Source organism: Piliocolobus tephrosceles, chromosome 5 (assembly GCF_002776525.5).
Source record: "Piliocolobus tephrosceles isolate RC106 chromosome 5, ASM277652v3, whole genome shotgun sequence".
Taxonomy (NCBI): Eukaryota; Metazoa; Chordata; class Mammalia; order Primates; family Cercopithecidae; genus Piliocolobus; species Piliocolobus tephrosceles.
In genome coordinates this window covers 160,608,731-160,634,979 of record NC_045438.1, presented here as the reverse complement: position 1 = coordinate 160,634,979, position 26,249 = coordinate 160,608,731, and the positions used below count along the sequence as shown (strand labels likewise).

Genomic DNA, 26,249 nt, shown 5'->3' with positions numbered 1-26,249 from the left:
TTGTTTAGCACCTTTTCGTGTGCCAGGCACTGTGCTATGTGCTGGGATACAACAGAGCTTACAGTCTGGATTTTTGGCTAGGTGGAAAGTGGGGTGTGGTGGATTCTCACCTGCGCAAATCAGACTGGATATCTGGGGAGTGACTTAAAAGTTAGCTATGTGTTACCTGTTCTACCCCATTCACTTGTTTATAGAGTAAACTCACAAGCCTCTATAGGAAATTTGGGAAAATAATACCATCTAAAAGCCCAAACAGTAATTTCTATTTATATGGAATATACCATATGGATCTTACTGGAGTAGATTTGGCATATTTAATGCATTTGATTCAAGTAAAAGGAAAAATCGGCATGTACTCATCAATGCAGAGAAATAGTGACTGCATTCATTACATAGTCATTAGACAAAACTGTCCTGGGACTAAAATTTTACTGCAATTAATAATATGATCTGTAGGTAGTAAATTCTCCCTAGACAGTAAATTATCTGGGTATTTAGAAGTTGACTCCAGGGAAGCCCTCTCATCCCTGAGGGCCTGACTCCCCTCTCCCACCAAGAGACACCTGGGGACCTGGGGAAGGCCCTTCTGTCTCTTCAGGCAGCACCAGCAGGAATCAGTGGGAACCCCAACAGCAGCAGAAAAACCAAGCAGACCAAGATAACAACACAAAGCCTCTGGAAATTAAATTGCCTTTGGAACCATCACCCACAAAATTAGGCCAGGACCTGCATGCTGAACCTAAACAGGACAACTTCCTGATAAAATACAGTATGTAAATAGAACTCAAAGACCATTAGCATAATAGACAAAACATCCAGGATACAATAAAACATCACCTTCATACCAAGAACCAAAACTTCCCAACTTAAATGAGTAAAGACAATCAACTGTCCACATCATTAAGTCATCAAGGAAATGCGAATTAAAACAACAATGAGACACTACTACATCCCTGTTAAAATGGCCAAAATTCAAACAATGACAACACCAAAAGCAGGTGAGGACATGGAGCAACAGGAACTCTTACTTATTGCTGCCAACTGCTTTGGCAGACAGTTTGATGGTTTCTTACAAAACTGAACATTCTCCTACCACATGATCTAGCAATCACACTTCTTGGTATTTATCCAAAGGTGCTGAAAATTTATATCCACACAAAAACTTGCACACAGATGTTTATAGCAGCTTTATTCGTAACTGACAAAACTTGGAGTCAATCAAGATGTCCTTCACTAGATAAATGAATAAATAAACTATAGTACATCCAAACAATGAAATATTATTCAGTGCTAAAAAAATGAGCTATCAAGCCATGAAAAGACATGGAGGAAACTTAAATGCATATTACTAAGTGAAAGAAGCCAATCTGAAAAGAATACACACTGTATTGTTCCAACTAGATGACCTTCTGGAAAGGCAAAATTATGGAGACAATAAAAAGATCAGTGGTTGCCAGATGGTGGAGAGGAGGGAAGGGTGAATAGGTGGAGCACAGAGAATTTTTAGAGCAGTGAAACTATTCTGTGTTGTACTACGGTGGTGGATACATATCATTACACATTTGTCCAAATCCGTAGAATGTCCAACACCAAGAATAAAGCCTAATGTAAACTATGGCCATTAGGTGATTATGATGTGTCAGTGTAGGTTAATCAGTTGTAACAAATGCACCATTCTGATGCAGGATGTTGATAATGGAAGAGGGTATACATGTAGGGGAGGCAGGGAGTATATGGGAACTCTCTGCACTTCCTCTCAGTTTTTCTATAAACATAAATGCTCTAAAGAATACAGTTTAAAAAAAGACAATCAACTGACATCAACACCAAGAACAATCAGATGTAGGCATTATCCCACATTATCCAAATCATCAGGAATTTTAATGCAGCTGTCATAAAAATGCTTCCACGTTTAATTACAAATTGTCTTCAAACAAATGAAAAAGTAGAAAATCTCAGCAAAGAAACAGAAGTGATTAAAAAACAAATGGAAATTATAGAACTGAAAAACATATAATTACAGAAGGAAAAAAATCTTCTGGATAGGCTGAATCGTAGAGTGGGACAACAGAGAACAGAATCAGTGCACTTCAGAACACATCAATAGAATTTGTCCATTCTGAAAAACACAGAGAAAATAGATGGGAGGTGCAGTGTGTGTTGAGGGGAATCAATAGAAACTCAGGAATGTAGAACAATAGCATAAGATGCAACAATTTACTGTCAGAATCTCAGGAGGAGAGGAGCAAGAGAATCAGACTCAAAAAGTATTTGAAGAAATAATGACTGAAAACTCTCCACATATTTTGAAAAACACACACGTACATGTTCAGGAAGCTGAGCAAATCCCAAACAAAATACACCCAAAGAAATCCATGTGAAGACATGTCGTAATTAAACTTCTGGGAACTAAAAGTAAAGAAGTCTTGAAAGCAGCCAGGGAGAAACAATTCATTACTTCCCTGGGGAAAAACAGTTAGAATGATGGTAGATTTCTCATCTGAAACCATGGAGGCCAAACAAAGTGGCACAACATTTTCAAGAACTGAAAGAAAAGAACTGTCAACTGCAAATTCTATATCCAGTGAGGCTATCCTTCAAGAATGAAGAGAAATAAACTAATTCTTAGACAAAAGAAAATTAAAAGATTTTGTTGCTAGTGTACCTATGCTTAAAGAATGGCTAAAGGGAGTTCTTCAACCAGAAAGAAAATGATAAAAGAAAGACTCTTGGAACATCAGGAAGGAAGGAGGAAGAATTTAAAGAGCAGAAATATTGGTACATACAATCGACTATGAATTTCTTCATGAGTTTTAGAAATCATATTTAGGCCAGGTATGATGGCTCATGCCTGTAATCCCAGTACTTTAGGAAGCCAAGTTTGGGCAATCACCTGAGCCTAGGAGTTTGAAACCAGCCTGGGCAACATGGCAAAACCCCATCTCTACAACAAATACAAAAATTAGACAGGTGTGGTGGTGCATGCCTGTAGTCTCAGCTAGTAGGGAGGCTGAGGTGGGAAGATAGCTTGAGCCTGGGAGGTTGAGGCTGCAGTCAGCCATGAGCATGCCACTGCACTCCAGCCTGAGCAACAGAGAGAGACCCTGTCTCAAAAAAAAAAAAAAAAAAAAAAAAAACATATTTGATGGTTGAAACAAAAATATAACAATATAACACCATCTTATATGTAAGACAATGAGATAATAATATTTAATAGTGGGAAAGTAAAGGGAACTAAGTGAATTGAACCTCAACTGAGGTAGAAATATGTTGATACCAATAGACTGTGATAAGTCACAAATGTATATTTTAGTAATCTGAGCAACCAGTATGAAAGCTATACAAAAAGATAACTAAAAAATGCTATCAATCAATCAATCAATCAATCAAGGTGGAATCCTAAAAACAATGTGCAGGTAACCTACAGGAAGGCAAGAAAAGTTGGCACTAAATTTAACATCTTTATGCAATCCCATAATTTTGAGTTAAAAATGAGTTATGGAAAAACTCAACACTAAGTGGCATGAGACAGTGTGTAAGGAAATAGTAAGTTGGGAGCTAAGAAGCTTGGCTTTAGTAATAATTGATGTAATATAGATTAATAAATTAAATCCTGAGTAAAAACTTAGTGATATAATTTTGTCATTACTAATCTAATTGGAATAAAGGCATGTATTACTGTTTTTTTTTTTTTTTTTGAGACAGAATCTCACTCTTGTTGCCCAGGCTGGAGTGCAATGGTGTGATCTCAGCTCACTGCAACCTCCGCCTCCCAGGTTTCAGCAATTCTCCTGCCTCAACCTCCCAGGTAGCTAGGATTATAGGTGCCTACCACCACACCTGGCTAATTTTTTAAATTTTAGTAGAGATGGGGTTTCACCATGTTGGCCAGGCTGGTCTTGAATTCCTGACCTCAGGTGATCTGCCCGCCTCAGCCTCCCAAAGTGCTGGTATTACAGGCGTGAGCCACCACGCCTGGCCCAGGCATGTATTACTTTCTACAGCAAAGGAGGTAACTGAGCTTTAATTATTACATCCTAAGATTAAAGCTACAAGAATGCTTTTTTAAAAAATTAGCTTTAATTTTAGCATAATTTTAAATCTACAGAGAAATTGCAAAGATAGTACAGAGAGTTCCTGTATATCTTACACCCAGTGTCTCCTATTATTATAACACATTTTACGTCATAATTAATGAATCAACATTAACGTATTATTACTAAGTAAACTCCGTACTTTATTTCAATTCTATAAGCTTTTTCTTAAAGTTCTTATTTTTGCTTCAATAACTCATCCAGGATACCGTATTTATAGGAGTCCTTTGAAAATGAATACTTAATGGCTAAACTTCCTATCTTGGAAGAAATTTTGTATTCAGAGATGCAGCTATTATGTTACTACATAGGGAACCTTGTGGGAAGGCTATTAGGGGACTTGCCTTGAAGCTGTTCTTTCCTAGCAAGCCCTCTGAATGTTTATTATGAGTATTATGAGAGACTTTCGTAGTGTGGTGCTGATGCCAAAGCTTTTCCAGGCCACTTTTTTGGCATGGTCAGCATATTAACCCACAATCATTAGGGCATGAACACGATCTTCCTCAGCCATAGTAAATTCACACTACTACCCCCAGCTTTGTGCAGTGGGAGAGACTTACACAGAGGGAGAAGTTGTTGCGTGGCTTGTTTTTCCATGCAACGTGCACATCCTCATATCATCTGGGTTCGCCTTCAAATGTGTCCAGAATCCAACTACTTTTCTCAACCTTCACTATTTCCATATGAGGTCCCCTACGAGCCGTTATCATTTTTTGTCTGAGCATAAACAGTTTCCTGACTAGTGTCCCTGATTCTGCCCTGGCAGCTCCATAGTCTGTTCTCAACATGGTGGCCTGAGAGACTCTTAAAATTTAAGTTGGCTCCTGTCACTTCCCGCTTGAAACCATCTAACAGCCCTCCCATCTCACACTTGTTTGTTGTTGTTCTCATACTGATTTTTTTAAACCAAAGTATTTATTGCAAAGTAACATACGTACAGAAAACATACAGAGTCTCCGTGTAGCACTCACGAAATGATTAAAATGGACTACACCTGTCTAACCACCACCCAGGTAAGGAAATAGACCAACTGTTGGGAAACCCCACGTGCCGTCATTCGATCAATACTCCCACTCGTCTCTCCAAAGGGAACCACTACACTCTCTTCTAGATTAGGTAAGCCTGTTTTTGAATTTCATGCAAATAGAATTACAGTATGTGTTTTTTCTTATCTGGCTTCCTTTCCTCACTGTTCTGTTTGTGAGATTTTTCCATGTTGTGCCATCTCACATTTTTTTAAAAGCCCAAACCTTCTCCAAGGTGTCCAGTGTCCAGAACCCTGCAGCACCTTGGCCCCAATTCCCGCCCTCCTTGGCTTTCTGATCCAATTTCCTACTGTTATTCCCGCTCATGTCCTCTGTTCCAGCCTCACTGGCCTTCTTGTTCTTCTCAAACTCACCAGGCATGACCCTGCTACACAGCCTTTGCACTTACCGTTTCTACTGCCTAGAGAGCTCTGTCTGCAGGTATCCCCATGGCTGGCTCCGCTGACCCTGTCAGGTCCCTGCTCAAGAACCGTCTTCTCTGTGAGGAAGTGACGTCTTACCTGACCATCCACACACTCCCTAGCCCCCTCCCCTCTTTGAATTTTCTCCACAGCACTTATCACCCTACTATATATGTGTTAGTTTCCCATTGTTGCCAAAACAAAATATCACACATTTAGTGCCTTAAAACAACACAAGTTCATTGTCACAGGGTCCCACAGATTGGAAGTCCAGTAGGCTAGGCTCCCTTCTTCATTCTGGGTCTCACCAGGCTGACATCAAGGTGTCACCTGCCCTGGCTCTTAACTGGAGGCTCTGAGTACGAATCTGCTTCTAGGCTTATTCAGGTTGTTGAGAGAATTCAGAATTAAGATTGGGGTTGCCGTTTTCTTGCTGGCTTCCAGAGGTTGCCTGAATTCCCTGGCGTATGGCCTCTTCCCCTTCAAAACCAGGTTCAAGAATCATGAGGACCAACATCCTGCCTACCACAATATACTTTCCTAGTTATTTTGTTTACTCTCCTTTCCCCATCTAGAATCTATGTGGGCAAGGATTTCTGTTTGGTATCCCAAAACCTAGACCCCTGCCTGGCACATAGGCGTGGAAAGATGTGTTGAATGAATGAATGAAGACTGGGTAATTAGCCTTTCTCTTCTTTTCATAAAGCTGTCAGTGACTTTCATTTTAACCTGATTGCACCACCAGTGTGGTTTTCCCTGGCTCCACGTGCCACTGGTTATGGCTTTGCTAGTTAAGGGGATTGCTAACAGGATAATGTTATATTTTCAGGTTACCTCCTAGTGACACAGAGACACATCCATGACAGGAGGTACAGAGTGGGGTCACAAGATGGACTGAAGCTCAGAGGCCAGCACAGGCCAGGGAGCCTCATGCACCCCAGTTGACCTAAGTATCCAATCATTTCTTGGAATAAAGCTCTTCAGGGACAGTAAAACTAGTCATGGAAATGTGTTAAGCATTGTTTTGCTCAGAAAAAAAAAAAAAAAGAAGACTTAGTCTGCACATGTTAATTACTCAATGAAATTTTCACAAATGATTTAATCATCTGGATGTCTCGAAATATTCCATTGCTTAATATTGTGTAGACAGCCTAAATCCTAGGATCATAGAGATCTGAGCTTGTGTGAAAAGTCTGAAACACGTACAAGTAACAGATTTGCTATTTGGGTTCCAGTGTGGAAAAAAATCTCTGGAAACAGACTTATGTATTAGTTTTTCACTTTGCCACCAGATGTCCTTCATGAGTAGGAAAATATGATGACTTGAATGATATTTTGAAGTGTGACTGCCCAGCATTTTTGAGTAGACAGTGAAAGCGGAGTGTGACTGAATGTAAATGTTACCACAGACTTTTGGATGAGACATGGCTTTTGAAGGCTGTCCTACAGGTGTAGCTTTCAGAAGCAATACTTATTTCACTTGCAAATTTTCATTTCTCGTACTCTGCAACCATTTACCTATTTCCACTCAAAGCTAAATCGATATTTAAAAAATTTGATCAAATTATTATATTTTGAAATTAACATTAAGAAATATTCAGGTCCTTATGCTAATAGTAAAGATAAAAAGTTGGTCTTTTGAGTGGAACTTCTCAAGAATTCAAGGAAACTTGACCTCAGTCTTGTAAACATGACAGCCACACAGTTTAAAAGATTTTTTTTTTTTTTTTTTTTTTTTGAGACAGGGTCTCGCTCTATCACCCAGGCTGGAGTTCAGTGGCGTGATCTGGTGATCTGGGCTCATTGTAACCTCCACCTCCCTGGCTCAAGCGATCCTCCCACCTCAACCTCCTGAGGAGCTGGGACTACAGGTGTGCACCACCATATCCGGCTAATTTTTGTATTTTTTTTTTTTTTGTAGAAACGATGTCTTACTATATTGCCCAGGCTGATCTTGAACTCCTGGGTTCAAGTGATCTACTCGCCTCAGCCTCCTAAAGTGTTGCTATTACAGGCATGAGCCACCATGCCTGGCCAAGATATTTTTGTTAAGTTAATTCTAAAAGGAGCAACTTACATCTTCAGGAAATGCAGTTGAAAGGGACCAATGTAAAATTTAATATAAAACCCAAGACTGAAGTTGCAGTTTATTGCTAATAATATAATATAGAATATGTGTTTAATATGTCAAATTAATAAACAGCATGTTTACAAAATAGAAACTATTTGGTCAAGTGTGTTATAAATGTATAACAGAAACCCTCATAATATATAAGGAACAAGGACAACTACAGGTTTAAAGGATTTGTTGTGTGAATTACATGGTGCCTTAATAAACACTTGAAGACAAAGTTCCCATCCTATTGCCACTATCACTGGGAGTATGGGATGAACCTGTGCTTTTTGGTGAGGGTTCCTCATTTCTTCATTAAGTGGGGCAGGGAGATGGGACAGGCAACTTATTGCCAGAAAACTGAAGGCCATCTGCATGAAATGTCAGCCAAGCAACCAGATGTTTGATGTGGATTGGCTCCCACATCCGGCTTCTTGATCGAATTCCTCCTCTTTCCACCCATATGTTTTAGAAACACTCACAGAGAACTTAATGAAGCTTGTCCCAGGCCCACAGAGGAAGGGGCGGTAATATTTTGGTGTCCTGCAGGGGGCGAAGTTACCTCTAATTTTATCAAGTCGGTTCATCCATTCCAGCGGACTTCAAAGCCAGATCTGTTTCTGTCCCTCCAACTCCACCCACCACATCTCCTCCTCTTGAATCACAGGTGGACGTTGTCTAGCTCCCTGTCCTGAGGCTTCCAGGGAAGCACTGGGGGTGTCTAATGGGGAAGGGTCTCAGAAGCAGGGAGTAGACAAGGTGTGCTTTAGGGGATTTTTATCCACCTAGAGATCCAACTGGCTTGGAGAAACAGTAGTCCCAATTTTGAGGCTATCAAAATCCTAAAACTGTATCTCTTTTCCTGTCCCCTTTTTCCCAATGGATACAAGGGCTTACCTGCATGTGTTCTGCAAACATGATGTGCACATGTTGCGAGTCATAGTGGAGAGAAGAGGAACACATCCTTAGTTGGATGTCACTGTCCTTGTGATCATTGTAATGTCTTACTACACATCTTTTTGGGGGGCTTCTTCTGGCTCTTAAGGGAGATGTGTGTTCTCATGCTCATCACCTGGAAGCACTCTCAACACCTCCTCATTCTAGCCCTATTTGACAGAAACTGAGAGTCCATCTTGGTGGGGTGGGAAGCCTGCAACAGACCTGAATCAGAGTTGCTGCTCAGATATTTAGTTGATAGTCACTTTAGACTCATGTCATATGAACCCATCTACTTCTAAGTGTCTAAGGACAGGGAGAGATGGCGTGTGCGTGTGTGTGTGTGTGTGTTCTGCACTAGGTCCACCCCATAGATGCATATACAAGTTGAATATCCCTTATCAAAAATGCTTGGGACCAGAAGTATTTCAAATTTCAGATTTTTAGATTTTGGAATATTTGCATATACATAATGAGACACCTTAGGGATGGGATCCAAGTCTAAACATGAAATTCATTTATGTTCCATATATATCTCATACACATGGCCTGAAGGTAATTTAATACAATATTTCAAATAATTTGGTGGATGAAAATTTTGACTGTGTTTTGACCGTGTCCCATCCTATGAGGTCAGGCGTGGAATTTTCCATCTGAGGCATCATATCAGCTCTCAGAAATCTTTAGATTTTGGAGCATTTTGGATGTCAGATTTTTGGGTTAGGGATGCTCAACCTCTACAATAGGTCGGTCACGCCTTGATTTTGTGTTTTAAATGACATAGCCCCACCAAGGTGCCCTCGTCCATGTTTGAAATGTTGAGTTTCCTGTGTCTTCCCCACTGCCCTCATAGGTGGAAAGTCTTTTACTCAGCCTGCATCTCACCAGAAGTCTTATGAAGAAGGTGCAACTAGGTTTTAAAAAAGGAGGCTGTTGGCAGGAAGCCTAGGTGTATTTGCTGGAATTTCAGACCTTCTTAGCAGAGCTCTTGGCTGCTGTGGGGCACTGCAATGAATTTATGTCCCTAACATGTTCTATACAGAAAAAAGAAGTGACAGGGCTCTTGAATTCTAAGGATCCTGACATCCCAGACGAAGTATCGTATTATCTTTTCAGATGGAAGAAATCCCTGTAGAGATGGTCAAAGACTGGCATTCAGGGGTGCTAAGTTTTGTGGCCTGAAATTAATAGCTATCAGATATTTGTAGAAATAAAGACTCTTCTAAATGACCACTTGTGTCTGGGCCAAGACAGAACTAGAAAGAAGGACTCAGTGGGTGGTTGGAGGTAAAGACTTTTACCCATAAGAAATAGATTCTTGGAAATAGGATAGGAATGCTTATAAGATTTGGACCAGCAGAAAGCCTATGATGTCATAAATTCATGAATCCCACAGTCTATAATCTATTTGACTTCACTCTCAAATGCCTAGGACCATTTGGACTAAGGCTGGCAAGTCAGAAAACTGCAGTTTTTATTTTCTACTCCACACAGTTTTCACCAGGTAAAAAACCTTAATGTTTTATGTGAATTTGCTTCTACGATCCATAGATGACTGGATGTTCTTGGGCGGGGTAAAGGCAAATGAATTTGCGTCCTCACTGGCAAATGGTGTTGTTGGTGGTGTTATCTTGCCTAAAGTCCAAAGCAACCTGTGTTTCAGGACCCTATCTATTGTCCTGACCATTCAGAGTGCATGCCAAGCCCCTGCTCTTCCCGGCGTTATCTTTATCACCTCTCCTCAAGTTTTATCTTGCACCATGTAAGTCACATTGTATTTCAATATTAAAATGCAACATTAATAGATAAGCTGGAGAAGCACTGAGTCATTTCCAAGCAGACAGGGGACGACTTTTCTAATATATTGTCTGATTACACCCTCTTTCTTTTGGATGCTAGCTTAAGAAGCCAAACCAAAGCCCAAATGAACAGATAAGTCAACACATACGACCCCAAACCCTCAGGACGCTGGATTGGGTTACATGTGGCCCTCTCTGTGGTCAGTTTGTGAGTAGCCTTCCCAGAGGGTGTGTCCCAACTTCCAGCAGCTGCCGTGGAAAGCCACGTGTCCGCTAAACGCCTACATTACATCAATAAGAGAAACTAAGGAAGGGATGGAAAAGCTATCATTTTTCTTTTCTTCCTCAATTCTGGCAGTATGGTGATTTAATCGCTGCTATTATTTTTATTTAGTTAAAGCATCAACTTAGGCCTTTTAAATGATGGTAAAAGAGAAAGTTTCAGATCGGGGAGTATTGGTCAGATCATTCTTACTAGCGACGACCTCTTCGCCTTTGGCACCTCGCGGCTCTTCGCTTGCCTCCAAGAATTCCCGGGTCTTGAAACCTACGCGCGGCGGCGGCGTCGCCTCTCGGGAGAGGGAGGGTGAAAGAAGGGGCGGGGCTATTTAAATAGCCCGCGAGCTTCGGGTCCCGATTGGCTGCTAGCCTGTCGGTTACCGCGGGGCGGGGAATCCCGGGGCTGGAGTGTGGTACCTGAGCCCGGCGCGCCGCAGAAAGCCCACGTTGGCCGCTGCGGGGAGCGCGGCGTGGAGAGGCTGGAGACTGCGAATTCCAGCGCCTCCGCCGCGGCCGCTGCTGGGTGCACTGGCCCCCTTCCTTCCCATCCCTTCTGCCAGCGGGTTTGCTGGGCAGCCGGGCGAGCGCCGAACGGAAAGCAAGATCCTCGCCGCCTCCACTTGAGGCGTGCGGCGCGCGGAGATTTTGTGGGGGAGCGACGGTGACCGAGGGCTCAGGGGCGCGGAGTTCGTGAGCAAGAACGAAGTTAAACCTCGCGGAATAGAATAGACTGGCGTTTGGGGACGCCTCGTCGCCGCAGGGTGGGCCCTGCGCCGGGGTAAACTTCACAGTGGCCCTGCGATCCGGGGAGGGGCGTGCGCCACGGTGATGCCAGGCATCTCCCGCAGCTCGTGAGCCGCTCCGCTACCCCGCCGCCCCGGGTTCCACTCAGCCGCCAGGGAGGGCGCGGGGCAGCGCACGTGAGCGGCCAGCGAGGCCCAGAGTGACCGCGCCGCGACCCGCCCAGGAGCCAGGGCGCAGGCTGCAGCGCAGCCCGGACTCGGACGCACCTGGCGTGGACCGCGCGCCTCTAGAGACCTGCGCGAGGCTGTGGGGCTCCCCTTCCTCCCCTCCAAGCGGTTCTCCCGGTGATTGCCCCTTCGCCGCCCCTCTAGCCTGGGCAACTGGGGGCGCCCCGGACGACCATGAGAGATAAGGACTGAGGGCCAGGAAGGGGAAGCGAGCCCGCCGGGAGGTGGCGGGGGCTGCTCACGCCAAGGGCCACAGCGGCCGCGCTCCGGCATCGCTCCGCCGCTCCACGCCTCGCGGGATCCGCGGGGCCAGCCCGGCCGGGCGGGGATGCCGGGGCTGGGGCGGAGGGCACAGTGGCTGTGCTGGTGGTGGGGGCTGTTGTGCAGCTGCTGCGGGCCCCCGCCTCTGCGGCCGCCCTTGCCCGCTGCCGCGGCCGCCGCCGCCGGGGGCCAGCTGCTGGGGGACGGCGGGAGCCCCGGCCGCACGGAGCAGCCGCCGCCGTCGCCGCAATCCTCCTCGGGTTTCCTCTACCGGCGGCTCAAGACGCACGAGAAGCGGGAGATGCAGAAGGAGATCTTGTCGGTGCTGGGGCTCCCGCACCGGCCCCGGCCCCTGCACGGCCTCCAACAGCCGCAGCCCCCGGCGCTCCCACAGCAGCAGCAGCAGCAGCAGCCGCCGCAGCCGCAGCCGCCGCCTCGCGGAGAGCCCCCTCCCGGGCGGCTGAAGTCCGCGCCCCTCTTCATGCTGGATCTGTACAACGCCCTGTCCGCCGACGACGAGGAGGACGGGGCGTCGGAGGGGGGGAGGCAGCAGCCCTGGCCCCACGAAGGAGCCAGCTCGTCCCAGCCTCGGCAGCCGCCCCCGGGCGCCGCGCACCCGCTCAACCGCAAGAGCCTCCTGGCCCCCGGACCTGGCAGCGGCGGCGCGTCCCCACTGACCAGCGCGCAGGACAGCGCCTTCCTCAACGACGCAGACATGGTCATGAGCTTTGTGAACCTGGGTAAGGATTTGGGGTAACCTAATGACGAGAACATTTCCCCCGTTTCAGTCCCGGGCCCAGGGGGTGGAGTGAGGGGCCAGGTCCCGCCTGGAGCTCTAGAGGACGCGAGGACAGGCAGGCTGTGCTCTCGCCACCTGCGCGGCGGTGGGCGGCACATGCGCTCCCCCGCGCCGCGGGCAGGGCTGCGCGCCGAGGCCCCGAGAGGCGGCTGGCCGGCCGGGGCACCGGACTCCGGGAGCGCTGTCCCCAGCGGGCGTGTCTTTGCGGACTCCCTGAGCACGTTCCGCGCTTTTTTTCCCACTCTTGCCCAGCTCTGGTCAGGTTAACTCAACTGCAGCAGAAAAGTTCAGCCTGAGCGTGGCCATGCTGGTAAGAGGGCTCTTCAGTACGATTTTTCCCTCTAAACTGACTTCTTTTGCCCCTTAACTCGGAGTGCAGTTTTCCCACCGAGACTTTTAGGGAATCTGACAGCGGTTGGGAACTTTGAAAACTTGGCATGAGTATGTTTAGAGGTATCCACGGCACTGGGAGAGGTTGCAGAGGAAAGTCCCGAAAGCACGGCAGAAGGCGCTCGGATCCCGCCCGGGCGGGGCTCGCTCCTATTTGGGGCGGGATGAAAGCTCAGCTGGGGTAATCCATCCTGTGCCCCCGCTCACATGCCCTTGGCCATTGTCCCCAAAGGCTGAACCTTTGATCGATGCAGCCCAAGCTGCACAGGCAGAGAAAGGGTGCGGGGTAGGGGCCGGGGTTGGGCGCTGAGCTCCTCTGAACCGGTTGCCAGGCAACAGAATGGAAATTCAAGGGCGGCTAAATCGAGCTCCGCCACAAACGTTCTGTGGCAAACCCGGACCGAGTCACATCGCCCTTTCTCCCCCCACCCACCCTCTTGAGTTTTCTCATCTGTAAATGAGAAGGGTGCGAAGAAGAGTCTTTTCTTCGGAGTCAGTGCCTCTGGTTTGCACTGCTTTTCATTCATAAGCTGACTTAGTTTAGCGCAGACATAGGATGGAGGGACGCGCTGTCGGCGGACAGACCAGGGGTGCAGTGGCTACGCTCGGGATGGGTGCAGCTGCGCGGCGGGGTGGGTATTCGCGGGCCTCCTTCCCATGTGAGACAGTGGCTGTGCCCAGGCCCTGGAGTGGGTGAGCAGACACTCACCAAAGGAGCACACGCGTCTCCCAGCCACGTCAAAGACGCTCATCTTTTAACGGCATTACTTACTGGAATGATTCCCGCGTAGACTATCTGGGTGATTTCTTTACCAGCCTATCTATGATTCCCAACTCCGCTGAGCTTTGAGGGAGAGAACGTGGGGGGGAAGGGGCAAGGGGGGGGGGGGAGGATGTGGAGGCAGGACGATTGGCATCCAAGTGGTGCAGAAATCCTCCTGGGAAATTCGTGAAACAGAATCTCACAGGGAGTCCAGGCTCAGGGCCTGCCAATCTGGCAGCTTGCACTGCCCGAGGTTCTGATTGGACAAGAATTTTCACAATTTATTGGAACCAAATCCAAGGTTGAGCCACCTCCCGGAAGCATTCTAAGGAAATTCTCATGCCAGTCAATAAAATTTGTAGTGGGTGGGGGCCAGGGTGGCAGAGGACCAGCGCTGTTCCTTACTCTAACTTTTCTGCTGTTTCTGACTCAGTAAATTCCTCCCCTTGCCCTCTTCCTCTCCTCTCCTTCCACCCCCCTCCCCCGCCCCCAGGTTTCCTGGCAGCTTTGGGGAAATGTTTTATTGCCTTTTGGGGGTAGTCCTAACCTGGACAAAGGGGAGGAAGACTGGCGCTCCTGGCTACTTCACAGAGAATCCTGTTACAGGCCCTGGGAAAACAATCCTGGGCTTGGACCGAGGTTCTCAGGATTAGCTGCCCTGTAGCATCACCCGGGGGACTTAGAGATCTAGAGTTATTAGGGCCACTACGTAGACCCAGATCAGTTACGTCAGAATCTTTTGAGGGTGGGGCACAGGCATCATTTTTTTTTTAAGTACCTTAGGTTTTTCTAACATGCTACCATGGTCAAGAAACACTGGCACAGGAGATCCTCGTGTCTGAAGGAAATGGATACATTATCCCAGTAAGAGATGAAGAGCAAAACTTTCAAACATTGCTACACATTAGAATCACCTGGGTGTTACGTGGGAGGTGGGGGGGGAACACCTTAAAAAAAATCCAGATGCCCAGGTGTCACTCCATATCAAATCAGAATGTGTGGAGGTGGAAACCAGGTAGCAGTTATTTTTTGTACAAAAATAAAGAGTATCTCCTAACGTTGCCCAGGCTGGATTCAAACTCCTGGCCTCGAGCAATCCCCCTTCCTCAGCCTCCTGAGTTGCTGGGAAGATAGGAGTGTGCCACCATGCCCAGCAGTGTCAGTGTTTTGTCAAGATCTCAGCTGGTGTCAGTGTTTGGAAACCACTGCCTTAGATGGTATTTGAAATTTCAAGAGCTGGGCCTAAGGCGAGTTTGTAAAGTACAGTCACATTTACTGTATTTAGTGACCCCCAAATTCCCCTTATTCTTTTGCTTCTCTGACACACTGCCTCTGAGTCACACTGCTTAAAGCTGGCCGTCAACTAATCCTGCTAGGGTAATGTTTTAACATATTATTTCCTTAGGGAATTGACATTTTTCATAAAGGATTTTGAAAGATATAAAAAAAATCTCCTGAAAAATTTCAAGAGAACTCACCCAGTAGTGCAATTCCGGGCCCCAGGACAGGCTGACATGGAACTGAAAGAGTTCTAGGATGGGAATTCTACCCCAAGCCCCTCATATCCCATCACTGGGCTCCTTGTACAAGTTATAGCTACTGTAGGTCCAGTTCTGGACTCTAAGTACTGATAGTATGAAGAGAAGACCTTTTGCAGGTAAGTAGAATCCAAACAGCAAGCCATGCCACCTGCCAATGAAGCAATTATATTTCATCTTAATCCATTTAGCAGTAGGAAAAGGGTATTTCATCATGAGAGGCTAGAATGGGGTAAAATCTGATTACCATGACTCTGAACATAAGAAGGACAGTTCATTTGAAAAAAGTTATTGCTTACCAATGTTGGATTCTCTATATAGGGATGCTGGAGAATTACAGATTTCCTAATTGGTGTCAATGCCATGTTAACTGCCATATTACCTGACTCATCTATTAAAGAATCTACAGAAAGATAAACATTACAGCGCTGTGTTTTAAAGTACTCTTATACCTACTAGGTTAAGTAAATTACAAACTGGAAGTACAAGGGAAAGTATTACATAGTTGTAAACATCCGACTTCCCTGGGACTGGGGGAATAATTTACTCATGAAATACATTTGAAACACCCTGAGCCTTGTAAGCCAGCCGGACTATCAGGAAGTATGAATCAACAGGATAAATTTCTCTCTCGTAGCACAAGCACTGGTCATCCAACCAGCTCATTGTTGTTTATGTTGACTGTTTCAAACTCTTTCTGGGTGAATAGACTGGGATGTGTCACCTTCTAAATACTAACCGTCTGCTGCCTGGGTTGCTGGTGTGCAGAGTGCCTGGGTGAGCTCGTGAACTTGCATTCACTCAGGGCCACAGATGCCATTTTCTATTTGTTTTCTAAAGCTAAAAATGTCTTGGCAGCCTAATCAGCATCCCTGCCAATTTGGTGACCTTGGAGAGGTATCCTTCAGGTCTTAGCTTAAAATTCACCTAAGAGAGACCTTCTCTGCCACTCTGTATTTTTAAACTGGTCATGCCTCCATCACACCCACTTCTGTACCATGACAGCACTCTGCTTATTTCCTTCCTTGTACTTATCACAAGTTTTTTTTTTTTGTTTGTTTGTTTCTTGTTAAATTTGCTTACTCATTTGTTTGTCTCCCCCATAGAATGTCAGCCTCTAAAGGCGGAAACCATACTAACCCACCACAGTAGCCCAAGTGCCTAACGTAATGCTGACCCCATGGAAGGTGCTTTGAAAAGACTGAATTAGTGAAAATATAGACATAGCCCATACTTCAATTTCATATTTCACTGATCTGGAAGATTTGATTATTTAGAAAGGTATACCTGATTTTTATTGAGGAAAAAGTTTAAAGTGAAGACATTTAGGACAGGGAGGTTCACGGTATTTGAGGTAAATCATCATGCTTTATTAATATACCTTTTTTATTAGTCACCCATAAGTATATTAATTTGTAATATGCATTACATTTGAGAGTAGTAAAACCATTTAATTAAATATCTGCATTTCAGATTTCACTTGTTTATTTGAATTCATGAGGTATTGATCTCCAAATGCTAGGATTAAATGGAAATTTAAAAAAACTCAAATGATGCTCAGAAAAGGGAATCAGTATATATTAGTACAAGCAGCAAGAAACTTGTGCTAAAAATAGTGGCAATCTTCTGAACAAAATTACTCTTGGGAAACATAAATGAGAAGAAAAATGGAATACTCCCTACTTGTATTGGTAACTAGATATGCTACACTATCTCTTTCTCCTAAACATAGCATCAGTAGTACTGTTTTTCATTTAAGCTACCTGTACTCATGAAGATTTTTGTTAGCAGAAAATAAATCCATGCCTGCAAGCTACTCACAGTAAAAACAGTTTGGAGAATTTGGTTGCAAGAGTGTGATTCAAAGGAGCAGTGGATGTTCTTCTAAAGAGATTACAAAGAGTAAATCTGAAATTCAGTGGCATTTCAACAAAAAAAAGTTGTACAAAGTGTTCTTAAACTAAGATCAAAGGGCAAGCAGATACCATTGTTCAGACCTCAGATGGTGTTTCCTCTGGGTGTCCTTTTAAGAATGGGTATAAATCCTTTTTAAATGTGCTGAATCATGGTTTGTTCCTCTATTTGAGAGCTTACCTCTGATCAGCTTGGAGGAGGGCTACCCTGGGATAAGAATCTGTTTAAGTACAAAAACAATGTTCAGCGCTTTATGTAGCATGTAATAATTTGTTGCCTCTCTGTGTCTTTGGAGAGTAACTACTTTATATGTTGGATTTCAAATTGATACTTTACTTGACTGTGAATACTGGCTATCAAATGTAGTATAGTATAGCAAACTAAAAGATAGCAGGTCTGCTATCTTTGCCTCACTCTTGTCTATTTATGAAGGTGAGTTAGACAAGGAAAATGAAGAGGGTACAATGTCTTGCATCATTAAGCAGCTTTCTGTAACTTTTTCACAAACCAGTCCTTCACTTTCTGCCTCCCATCTTATATCAAAAATGAATTATTCTAGGGAATGACTTTTTAAAAAAATTTTTGAGACAGAGTCTTGTTCTGTCACCCAGGCTGGAGTGCAGTGGCGAGATCTTGGCTCACTGCAACCTCTCCGTCTCCTGGGCTCAATCATTTCTCCTGCTTAGCCTCCCAAGTAGCTGGGATTACAAGTGTCCGCCACCACACCTGCCTAATTCTTTTTTTTTTTTTTTTTTTTTTTTTTTGTATTTTTAATGGAGCTGGGGTTTCACCATGTTGGCCAGGCTGGTCTCAAACTCCTGACATCAAGTGATCTGCCTGCCTCAGCCACCCAAAGTGCTGGGATTACAGGCTCATGCCACTGCGTCCGGCCAGGAATGACTATTGTTTAACTTAGCACAACGTCATTACAGTTTTAATTTTTCTACTTTGATCTTTATTCTATTTTTCTTTCTCTTCTGTTCAGAATTTTAGTCATTTTGCCATCTTTGGTTCTTCCAGTAGTGAGAAGAAAAATAGGCAAGATTTTAATTAGACAATTTTGTTTTTCGCTAGGAGTTTTAATAAATATCTGAGTAAAAGGAATAGAAATCACTACAGAAACTCCCTAAGATAGGAGTAGACAATTTACCAAGTCCACATTCACCCAAACAGCTGTTACACATGAACCATCCTGTCCCACCCTCCTGAGGCCTGCAGCACAACCCAGCCACGTGCCCAGCAGCTGGGCTGCTCCAGCAGTAGGCTGTCACCTGGGGGGCAGATATAGGGGATGGCTGGCATCTTCTCTTGTCTTCCCCACAAGGAACCAGTGCATTGTGTTGTTCTTATTTCCCTGTTTTCATCATGACAGTGGAGTTAACTTTGTTCAAACACACTTTCTTTTCTGATCATACTCTTACCTTCTCTTTAACACCCTCACTCCCATCTCTGATCCAGCTTTTACCCACTGGAAACGTGTGAGTCAGAAAATGGCACCGGTCTCTCCTGGAATATATGAAAGTGGTGATAGTTGCATGAAGGGGAAGGAAAGCCATCACCACTTTAGTGAAAATTAGAGTTAACTCTAATTTTTCAGTGCCATTAACCTCAGTGCCATTAACCTCTGAAATTTTGAGAGTACCAGAAATTCTCAGAACCTGCATTCCCCCATTCACCTTTTGCTACATGCATTAGAAATCAGTAACACATTGTGGGTCACTGAAGTTTATCAGATTTTTTGTTCAGTCACTAGTGTTTTGAAGATTTTGTTCTCTATACTTCTTTTCCAATGTGACTATATAGTATTTCCACACCCTATGCATAAAGTTAGAGTCTGAAGCCAGGCTGGGAACACAGCTACCATCCCTAACATGGTTTTTCTGGGGACACAGATGCCCCAGCAACAGAAAACCCATTTGGGGTTTATTGGTTAAATGAGATTGGGATGACTGGTGAATTTTCTCTTAGTGGATAGCATCTTCTCCAAGAACTCTACTTTTAGAAAAGAAAATGCTATGCATATCTATAAATATCCTCTTGTTTGGTATGCCAAAGGACTGTTGACCCCAAAGAATTGTTTTCTGCTCCGAAAGTGAGTTGAAAACCACGTTGCTTCGAGCGGCATTGTTCCACTGATATCCACTGATTCTCTTCCTGCCCTTCCCATCTCCATTATTAAAGAGATCAGGTCCATAATAGAGATGATATCTAAATTACATCAGGTAATTCCTTGATGGGTCCCCATGGTCTCGTTATCTTCAAACACAGTCCCAGATGACTGGGTCGAAGAATCTCCTTCAAACATTTTTGCAGGATGAGGTTCTGGTTCCAAGTGGGAGAGCCTTCCTGACTTTCAGGTTCATAGGCATACGCCCTTGATGACTGATCCTCCTGCTGGCCAGGTCAGGATTGTCCTAGGCCTGAAACGTCCTTGCCACACAGTGCCGATTATATGTTCAGATTGTCTTCTCATCACTAAAGAGCTCAGTTGGTGACCAGGAGGAGTGGAGTGGAGTGGATTCACAGCGGGCAGAAAACAGTGCCCCTCAGAGGCAGAGTCCAGGAGCCCGCTCCACCCTGACCTCCAATATCCGCCACAGGCCTTATTATCACTCTCCTGCCGCTTGCCCTTTCACCGTCCAGAACATCTGCGTTTGTTGATTGTTGTTCCTGTGTTTACAGTCCTGTTGGTTTCCTGTACATGAACATGGGCTGGAAAAAGAATTCTGATTTATGTCTCAGCAGAGCATGAGTGAACCATATCATTGGTGAGAGTTGTTTTATGTGCTGATTAGGCCAGGCGATTTTTTATAATATTAGCCTTGCTTATTCTTTGAGACCAGTTATTTTCCCTCCCTCCTTTTAAATCTATGAATTACATTTAAATAGTCCAAAGACTGAGTTTTGTAAACTACAAAATTAAGAACTAAAAGTTTTTACTTGACTTTGATTTTTATTCAGATTTTATTTGTAGACTCCCATATCAGAATAAGTTACCAACAGAGAAGCTGTACACTTTTTATAAAAAGAGGGTTTTTTTTTTAAAGATCAGTTTGAGGTTCACGGCAAAATTCAGCAAAATTTTGCAGAGATTTCCCATGTACCCCCCTGCCCCACAGGTGTACAGGCTCTCCCGTTATCGCCCAGCAGAGCTTGGTATCTTTGTTGCAATTGGATGAACTTATATGGACACATCATTGTCACCTAAAGTCTATAGTTATATCCAGGTTCACTCTTAGTGTTGCAGATACTGTGGATTTGGACAGATGTGTAATGACATTATCCACCACTACAGTATCATGCCGAGGAAACTACTCTGCCCTCCAAATCCTCTGTGGAGAAGCTGTACATGAAGCAAGGAAAAACAAGTCAAGGAAAGTATAAAAATTCAAAATACACAGAGTTTGGAGAAAGAATTATAAAATACCTCAGTTGAAGAATAGTTTGTTTCTGGGGTTTTACTAAAGTGGTCCCTAAAGAAGTAATTTGGATTGTCTGTGACAATGTGGGATTTATTTTATAGTGCTTCTATGTGTTGACAACAAATCCATCAGAAATCTTTCTTCTTTTCTTTCTTTCTTTTTAAGTCTAGGAGTTTAAAAATCTTTTTTCCTCCACATAGTTTCACTGAGGTGTCTGTCACCATAGTACCTAGACAAACCCTCGGCAGAGGTATGAGTGATTACATTTCTCCCTGGCTTGTGCCCTGTTTGATCCATGCTAGGCAGGATTTGGGGGAGTAAAATAAAGAAGGCTGAAGAATGAACAAGAATTATAGGAATTCTGTGCTTGTGAATTATTAAAATTTGGGGGGTTATTAGGGGAGAGGTTAAATATTTTTCCTTCCTTTCTGAAAACTTATATTAAAACTTAGTATGACTTTAGAATTGAGAAACTGACAAAAATATCTTACTGGCCCTAGAGGCAGGATCAGGGGACTTTAAAAGGCTTCCTCAGGAGAGACTATTTAGATCAGAGTAAAACTAAATTAATAGAGACTCCATCAATTCAGAGGTCTTTGTAAGTGATATATCGAATAGGCTTATTTGCCTTTAGACTGTTTTCTATGAAAAAGAGCTACACAGGTTAATGGTAAATAGATATGAGAAGACAATAATGGAAACAAGAAATGTGGTAAATGAGGAGCAATTCATTTGAGGGCCATTAGGGGTTTGTGTTTATTCCTTTACAAATATTGTGCAGGTGAGACATTTAGTGAATTCTCTCCATCTCTCTTCATGTCAGTTACTCATTGTAGTGGGGTATTACTGAATTCTAGCTAAATTGTCCACCCCTTATCTCCCACCCTATTCTGCTCCCTTATAGAGGAAACCTCTTAAAAATAGGGAAGAGGGCCAGGCACGGTGGCTCACACCTGTAATCCCAGCACTTTGGGAGGCCGAGGCAGGTGGATCACTTGAGGTCAGGAGTTCAAGACCAGTCTAGCTAACATGGCAAAACCCTGTCTCTACTAAAAATACAAAAATTAGCCAGACGTGAACGCACACCTGTAGTCCCAGCTACTTGGGAGGCTGAGGCAGGAGAATCGCTTGAACCCGGGAGGCAGAGGTTGCAGTGAGCGAAGATGGCACCACTGCACTCTAGCCTGGGTGACAAAGTGAGACTCCATCTCAAAAAAAAAAAAAAAAGAAAGAAAGAAAAGGTAAGAGCTTGGGTCCATGGCAATGTCAATGGGCTTGAGAAATTGAGCCTTGTCTCATAACGTCTGACTTAGGATGTGCTGTGGTTTAATACTTCTCTGTGGGAGTTTAATGGAGCAGAAAGAGAGGTGATATCCATGTGCAGGACTAAGGTATGAAGGGAAGAGTAAGAAGGCCATAGGTGCCTGGAGCCAAAGATTTCTGGAGAGTTGCCTTTCTCCCCAAGGGCCATGGAGCAGGCCTTTGCATTTTTATGGGGTCTGTTTAGGGCAGAGCCTCCGAGCACCAACTCTGATTAGCTGAGATCATCTGACCCTGTCGTTATGCACGCACATTCCTGTCATCATTGTAGATGATCCCACAGGGCTGCAGGGGTGAAGGCGGTGCCCAGTGGATATCAGTGTCCCTTTCGATCTTGCTTTCCCTTTTTTTTCTTCTCTTCTTTTCCTCCCGTTAATAAAATTGGCAACTCCATTGCACTTATTTCCACTTTCATATGTGCTGTTACCCATAGTTTTGGAGCCTTTATTATGGATCTAGCAGAGCAGATTATACACGTCCACGGAGTCTGGGAGTTTTCTACCACAGAAACGACTCATTTTCGCCCACTACAATGGTTAAGTAGCTGGTTTTCTTGACAGTGCTGGAACATGCTTATGATCGGTTTGTTATACAGGAATGAGAACTGGATTAAGATCCAGGAGGCTTGATTTTAGCCTCTAGTTCTTAGTATTATTCTTTTTTTGTAATATCTTCTTCTTCTTTTTTTTTTGTTTTTTGTTTTTTGTAATATCTTGTTCAAACCACTTAATCAAATTTCTAGTTCTCTTTCCTTGTCTGGAAACTGTATTGGCTAGATTTGCATTTTCCAAAAAGTTACTACTTTTCCAAAATGTTCTGCAAGAAAAGACCGTAGAAGCACTTTCTATTCTATTCCTCCCTTTGAGGTTTACAAATCTTTCTCCTGTTAATGCCCTGACAAGGCCAGAAGTAAAGATGCCTGCTAACTTGGTTCAACAGTTTTGTTTGAACTGACTTTTACTGTCTAATCCCTTTTGGCTGAAACCCCCTTGAGTCAGACCCAGGCCTCTCTGCCCCCACACCCACTCCTGAACCTTCTCCTGTTGTCCTCATAGATCACGGGAGGGACCCCAGGAAGCTGTGTTTCCAGCTGCTCTGCTCTTCTGTGGCTCCAGCTCTCTCTGGATGGGTCTCCTTTTGCTTATGCTAGGGACCCTTATGCTAGGGACCCCTGGGCTCTCCTCCCTCCTTCATGAGAGGGAACGTGGCTTCCTGCAGTTGACAATCCATGGGCTGCCTCACCATGACCGGCTTGGCCGCGTAGCACTCCCGCTTCTGTGCCACCAGATCCCTGTGTTAATCCCCTCTGTTGCGAACTCTTGCAGAAGGTTCTGCTCCTGGTTGTACTCTAAGAGCTAAGGGCTCTTAATTCCCTGCATCACAGTTGAGAAATCCCAGACTAGGTAATTCCCCAGATGATACTTTAAAACATTTTTGGTAATACAGCTTAATTTGACACATTGACATACAAGGAACTGCTTAAAGTGTACAGTTCGATAAACTTAGACATAGGTAGGCACGGCTGCAACTGTCACTGCAGGGAAAATAGTGAATACATTCTGAGCTACACTTGAAAGAATCTCCTATGCTAGGGAACGAAATCATCACTCCTAATACACAGGAAGTGCTGTGCAAAGTCCCATCTTTCATCGACACTATGGCTCTTCTTGCTTTTCCCTTATGGGCTTTGAACATCCTTAAGAATGGAATTTCCTGAAGATCCTCATGGCTTGTTTTCTTGGATCAGAGAACCATGGGGTCAAATCTTCTTAGGGTCAAGCCTGCTCTTGGCAGCTGGCCTTTACCCTATATCTCACTTTCCACATTGATTTTGGGAAATAATAATAAAAATAGGCAGACCTCTTTTCTAATTTTGAAAGCATGTGTCTGGGAGTAGTTTTGCGTTGTGGTGACCCTGTCAGCATTTTGTCTCTAAAGACTGAAATTTAGAAGATTTGATCCTGCCAGAACACAACACGGAGATGCTTCCCTGTGTTTCTGTTTTAAATTTGGGCAATTTGGGTAGGGCACAACTCCAAGAACTCTAGGAAAGTAGACTCCAATTTACCCCTGACATTTTCCCTATCCTCATCCTCCTGCAAATGTTCTGGAAGCTTAAATAGAAATTGCATTTTTTTTCTGCACAAAAATACAAGTATTGTATTTCTTTATGGCCTTTTGCCTTAAAGAATGGCTGATGTCACTTGTTATCCTATTATCTCAGCAAGGCAAATACACTTTTATGGCTGCAAATATGCAGTAAGAACTAGTAAATAGTAAGATAGGGGAGAATTTAGAGGTTTTTGGAGAAACTTGATATTTAGAGTAATGTTAACTGAATATTCCAAATAGCACCCAGTCATGTAATAGAACAGTTTTGGGAAATAACTTAACTGTCCCCTACCTGCGCACCATTCGGGGATGTTACTTTTTCCTTCCCACTGTCTCCTCTGCACTTGTGGTCTGACTTCCATCCCCATCCCTCGGCTGCAAGTGTTTCATTGAAGGCAGCTAATGACTGTGTGCTGAGTCCTCATCCTCCTTTCCAAAAGCCTTGATCATGTTGACTATGCATTTTTCCCTACTGGGCTATTTTTTAGCTCTTCTAAAAAATCCTCTCCTTAGTTTCTACAACACTGCCTGCTTACTCTTGGTTCCTTTCCTGTCTCGAAGACTGCTGCTGTATTTGGGGATATTTTCTGAAATACAACAAAAGGTTCAGAAGGGTTGGCACGTGGTATGAGACCTGCACACTGGGCTGAGACAGGACACAGGCAGGGAGCTGGGCGTAGGGAGGAGGTCACACCCAGTTGCAGGGGTAAAAAGATAACATGTGGCCAAAGGTCAGGATGATGGGCATGTACCAGGCTCCCAGGTGACCTGCCACCGAGGCTTGGTGGCCTGGTGGTGGCCGTTGTGTGCAGAAGGTCAGATGGGTGCAGCTGCGGAGATGTCCCCCAGCTGTGAGTGCCTCCTCATGTGTCTGCCTTCTCTCTTATGACCCATCTGTTCAGAGCATGCCCCAAGTGTTGTCCCATCCCAGACTCATGCAGCGCAGCTTTTCTCAAACTTGGTGCAAGAACCACTTGGTTTTTCCAATTTTTAAATTTTTGTTTTAATTTAAATTTTGTGGACCCATACTTTCGCTAGAAAAATGACATGAAAAAACCCCGAAATATGTTCAAAATCAAGCCTCAACTTTTAATCGTTAGGTCCCATTTGTAGAAAGTTATCAGTCAACTTGCTATTAAACTGTCTAAACACTCCATTTCTGTACTCTTATTGCAAGCTGGTAACAAAGTTTGTGGATCAGCACAGATCTATTAACAAACAGCTTCTTGGACCCCACCCCTGACTCAGGGGATTTGGGTGTGGGAATCTGCATTTTAACAAGCGGTAGCTGAGGTTTGGGAACCACAGTGCTAGTTACTCAGGCTTAACTTCAATCTTTGCCCTCACGCCCACATCAAGTCAGTCGCCAGACTCAGTGATCCTGCTTTTGAAATCTCTTACTCCTGCCTTCCCATCTTCTTTTCCATCTATCCCTAAGTTGCCTGCACAAGGTCTTTATAATCGTTGGCCTTGACTTTTGCACTGGTCTCTCTGCTGCGAATCCAACCCTGCATCCCTGCTAGGTTGGCTTTTCTGTGGTGCAGGTGTGATCTGTTAGTCCTCCTCCATCACCTTCTTTGGCTCCTGTGGCCGCTAGATTAAGCTGATGTCTCTGAGGTCCACCCTGTCCATCTCCTCTACTCATCTTTTCATATACTGTTATCTAGCCAGCACACTCTGCTCTGTGATTTCGCCTATTTACCTAGTGAAACTACCCATTGCCACATTCTCAATTTTGTTTTTTAAGCCCCAGCTCAAATGCCATCGCGTCAAGAAAGGCTTTCTGAAATTTGCTTACCCACGTGCCATGACTCCTTGGAAGAACATTTGGGGCCAAATGACAGGGGACTTGTCCTATGCAGAGAGGCATAGAGCAGCATTCTATTTTATTTTTATTTTTAGTAGAGACAGGGTCTCTCTCTCACCCAGGTTGGGATGCAGTGGTGCAATTATAGGTCACTGCAACCTTGAACTCTTGGGCTCAAGTGATTCTCCCACCTTAGCCTCTTGAGTAGCTGGGCTACTAGGCATGTACCACCATGCCTGGCTAGTTGTTTTAATTTTTTGTAGAGATGGGGTCTCATTATGTTG

At 44.4% G+C, this 26,249-nt stretch overlaps 1 protein-coding gene across 1 annotated transcript in view; it reads left to right on the top strand.

The window, feature by feature from the left end:
* The first annotated feature begins 11,103 nt into the window (after positions 1-11,103).
* The window catches only part of BMP6 (bone morphogenetic protein 6), a 158,493-nt gene continuing 143,347 nt past the window's right edge, over positions 11,104-26,249 (top strand). The window contains exon 1 of the mRNA XM_023221165.3: positions 11,104-12,640. Coding sequence (XP_023076933.2) covers positions 11,968-12,640 — 673 coding nt within the window. The 5' untranslated portion in view covers positions 11,104-11,967. The remainder of the gene's footprint in view (positions 12,641-26,249) is intronic.